Consider the following 2754-nt stretch of genomic DNA (forward strand, 5'->3'; position numbering starts at 1 on the left):
ATTTATATATACATATGTCTTTCTCTCCTTCTCTCTGTGTGTGTGTGTGTGTGTGTGTGTGTGTGTGTGAGTGTGTGTGTGCGTGTGTGTGTGTGTGTGTGTGCGTGTGTCTTTCTTTCTTTCGATCTTCATCAAATATTATTGAGAAAGAAATGTATTTTAAAAAACTTTTAACATTAGCATAGCTCGTTGTACGACATACCAAGGCTTTATTCTGAGAAGTCCATGTTCAATAAGATAGGGGTTTTTTAAGTCTCAAATTCCCGGAAAACTGGTCCTGTTCAAGATCTTTTAAAGCAAAATTGGTACGTGATGACCTGCCAGGTTGAGAAAGTATCATTACCTACTCAACAATAGCTGGGGGATATCAATCTAAACTTCTTAAGATTCACTTGTTTTCACCATGCAACACTGTGCTGCATTGGCGTCAAATCCATTGTGCCTTCCCTGTCGCCCCCCGCCTACTTAAGTCGAGAAGGATTGGAGGAGGAGAAGAGGTGGATGAAGATCTGGGGCAAGAGAACCGACAGCCCTAAACTACCCTAGTGCAGAACGCCTCGTTGGGGAATCGAATCAAGACCATCCACTCCACAGTTTAGCATGATACCAACTGAGATAACGGTGTACCCTCGGACACTTCATTAGAATTATTTTGTGTGCTATTTAAGAGAGCCAGCATATTTTACGCCGGTCTCACCAATCAAGCTTAGAACAGTGATAGCCAGTCGGCGACGCTTTGTGGCCGCTGTCTCCCGCCTGGGTTTTTCTCGACTCAACATGGCCGGGTTGAGAGGCGTGGTTTCTTTGGTGGAGTTTCCATGGCCTCCAGATCCAGGCGCTCTGGAGATGGCGAAGTCTTTGGATGGTGAGGAGGAGTTTGACCTCTGAGTTTTGGAAGAGACTATCTTTCTGTTGAGGTTATCCTTTACCGAACTCGAACGTTCCGAACTCTTCTCGTCGTTTCCGCCTTGTAGCGTTTGAGGCTCAAGAGAGCTGCTGTGGTTTTGTTCAGAGATGTACTCGTCCTCTGCGTCCCCGAGAACTGGAGGAAGAGTTTGTGACTGGTGGCCGACTTCGGTTATCTCCGTTGTGAATTCGGTCACACTCGTGTAGTCCATACTTCTCCGGTTTCCCGACGGTGGAGCCACAGCGTGTTTGCTGGCCGAAGATGACGTGCGAGGTGACTGCTGCGCATGTGTAAAGCTTCCCGCTGGCGAGTCTTCTTGTTTGTTTTGCTGCGTCACTGACGAGACAGCGTCGCCTTGTTTGGAATCTCCTGTGCCAGAACCTGCGTTCGCACCACCGGCCGAGTTGGAATCTTTGGTGTTTTTCTTGGAGGGCATCTCTTGTTGGTACCTTCGAGAATTCCTTTTGTGGGATGAGACCGGGAACGCCCTCAAGAGAAGATGAACAGCAATAATGACGTACGCTGAGGTAATTACGAGAAGAGGCAAGCAAAAAAGTAAGATAAACTTGCTGGCCACATGAATCTGTGCATAGAGTTTCCCCCAATCGCTGCGGTAAAGGTGGCAGAACGTGTACTTATCGCCGTTGATGACTTTCGTCGCGATATCGGCGGAAAACAGATTTGGAGTTGAAACTGTGAGGGCGAACATCCAAATTGTAATTGTGAGAACGAGAGGGTTTTTATTTCTTTCGCTCCATAAGCGCTTCCCGGTGACGATCAGACAGCGCTCCACGCTGAGAACAGAAAGTGTTGTGATAACGACTGCTGTGGCTAAATTCTCCGCGAAATGGCTCACCTTACACACCACCAACCCGAATGGCCAATACGGCAGCGTGTACCACACTGAATTAAACGGCAGCGATACCACCAGAAAGATGAAATCCCCGGAAGCCAGATTCACCACTAATGCATTGTGGGCCATGGTCAGTGTTTTGTGACGTGCGAAAGAAAGGATGAGAAGTGCGTTGCCAATGACGCCAACTACCAAAATGGCCGCAAACACGCACGGCACGATGATAGCTTCCGGGGTGGAGTCGTACAGGGCGATCCATTCTGCCTCGTTGTTTGAACAGTTCCCTGTGGCGTTGGTCTGACACGCTGGTGTGTTGAGACCTCTGTCCCCATCCGTCAACGTCACCTCCTTTTCCGTCATCTCTCCGCTCTGAAAGAGTAAAGAGAAACAATGATAGTTTATAGACTTTTCAAAATGCTTATTCATAGCTGGGGATCCAATCAGTTTACGGGGTTCACATGAGTTCACAATAATCCCCAACATCCCCCTCCCCCAACCCACTCCACCTATATACCCCACTTAACACCCCCCCCCCCAAAAAAAAGACAGCCACTCCCATTTAAATATACCGTTTGTTAGCAATGGGCAGGGGCAAAGTAAAATAAATAAATGAAAAGAAAACACTCAAAGAAACGCTTTTGTTGGCTAAGTTCCTCGGTATCTAACCTGGGGCTATCACTATCTCAGTCTTGTCATCTAACCTGGGGCTATCACTATATCAGTCTTGTGTACCTGCGTCTATGACAACCATTGCCGTGTAAACTCTGATACAGCAAATAAGAGAAAGGCATCTGTTTCTCACTTCGACACCGCTAGGTAAGAGAGGCCGGAAAAAGTAAATGTAAAGTAAGCGTTCGATTCCTTCGAAGGGAACTATCTCATTTGTTTTGTCTTAGCCTTTCTGCTAGCATGTAATATGACGCTGCACGTGGGTTGGCCTTGTCAGGTAGCGACGATACAGCCCGCAAACATTGATTACTTAAATTGTGTCGGG

The 2754-nt window shown here is 47.3% G+C and overlaps 1 protein-coding gene across 1 annotated transcript in view; it reads right to left on the minus strand.

The window, feature by feature from the left end:
• LOC101854328 (neuropeptide CCHamide-2 receptor) overlaps positions 1-2754 on the minus strand; it is an 80838-nt gene that overhangs the window by 7643 nt on the left and 70441 nt on the right. The window contains exon 2 of the mRNA XM_005098586.3: positions 698-2129. Coding sequence (XP_005098643.1) covers positions 698-2120 — 1423 coding nt within the window. The 5' untranslated portion in view covers positions 2121-2129. The remainder of the gene's footprint in view (positions 1-697; positions 2130-2754) is intronic.

Source organism: Aplysia californica, unplaced genomic scaffold, assembly GCF_000002075.1.
Source record: "Aplysia californica isolate F4 #8 unplaced genomic scaffold, AplCal3.0 scaffold00187, whole genome shotgun sequence".
Taxonomy (NCBI): Eukaryota; Metazoa; Mollusca; class Gastropoda; order Aplysiida; family Aplysiidae; genus Aplysia; species Aplysia californica.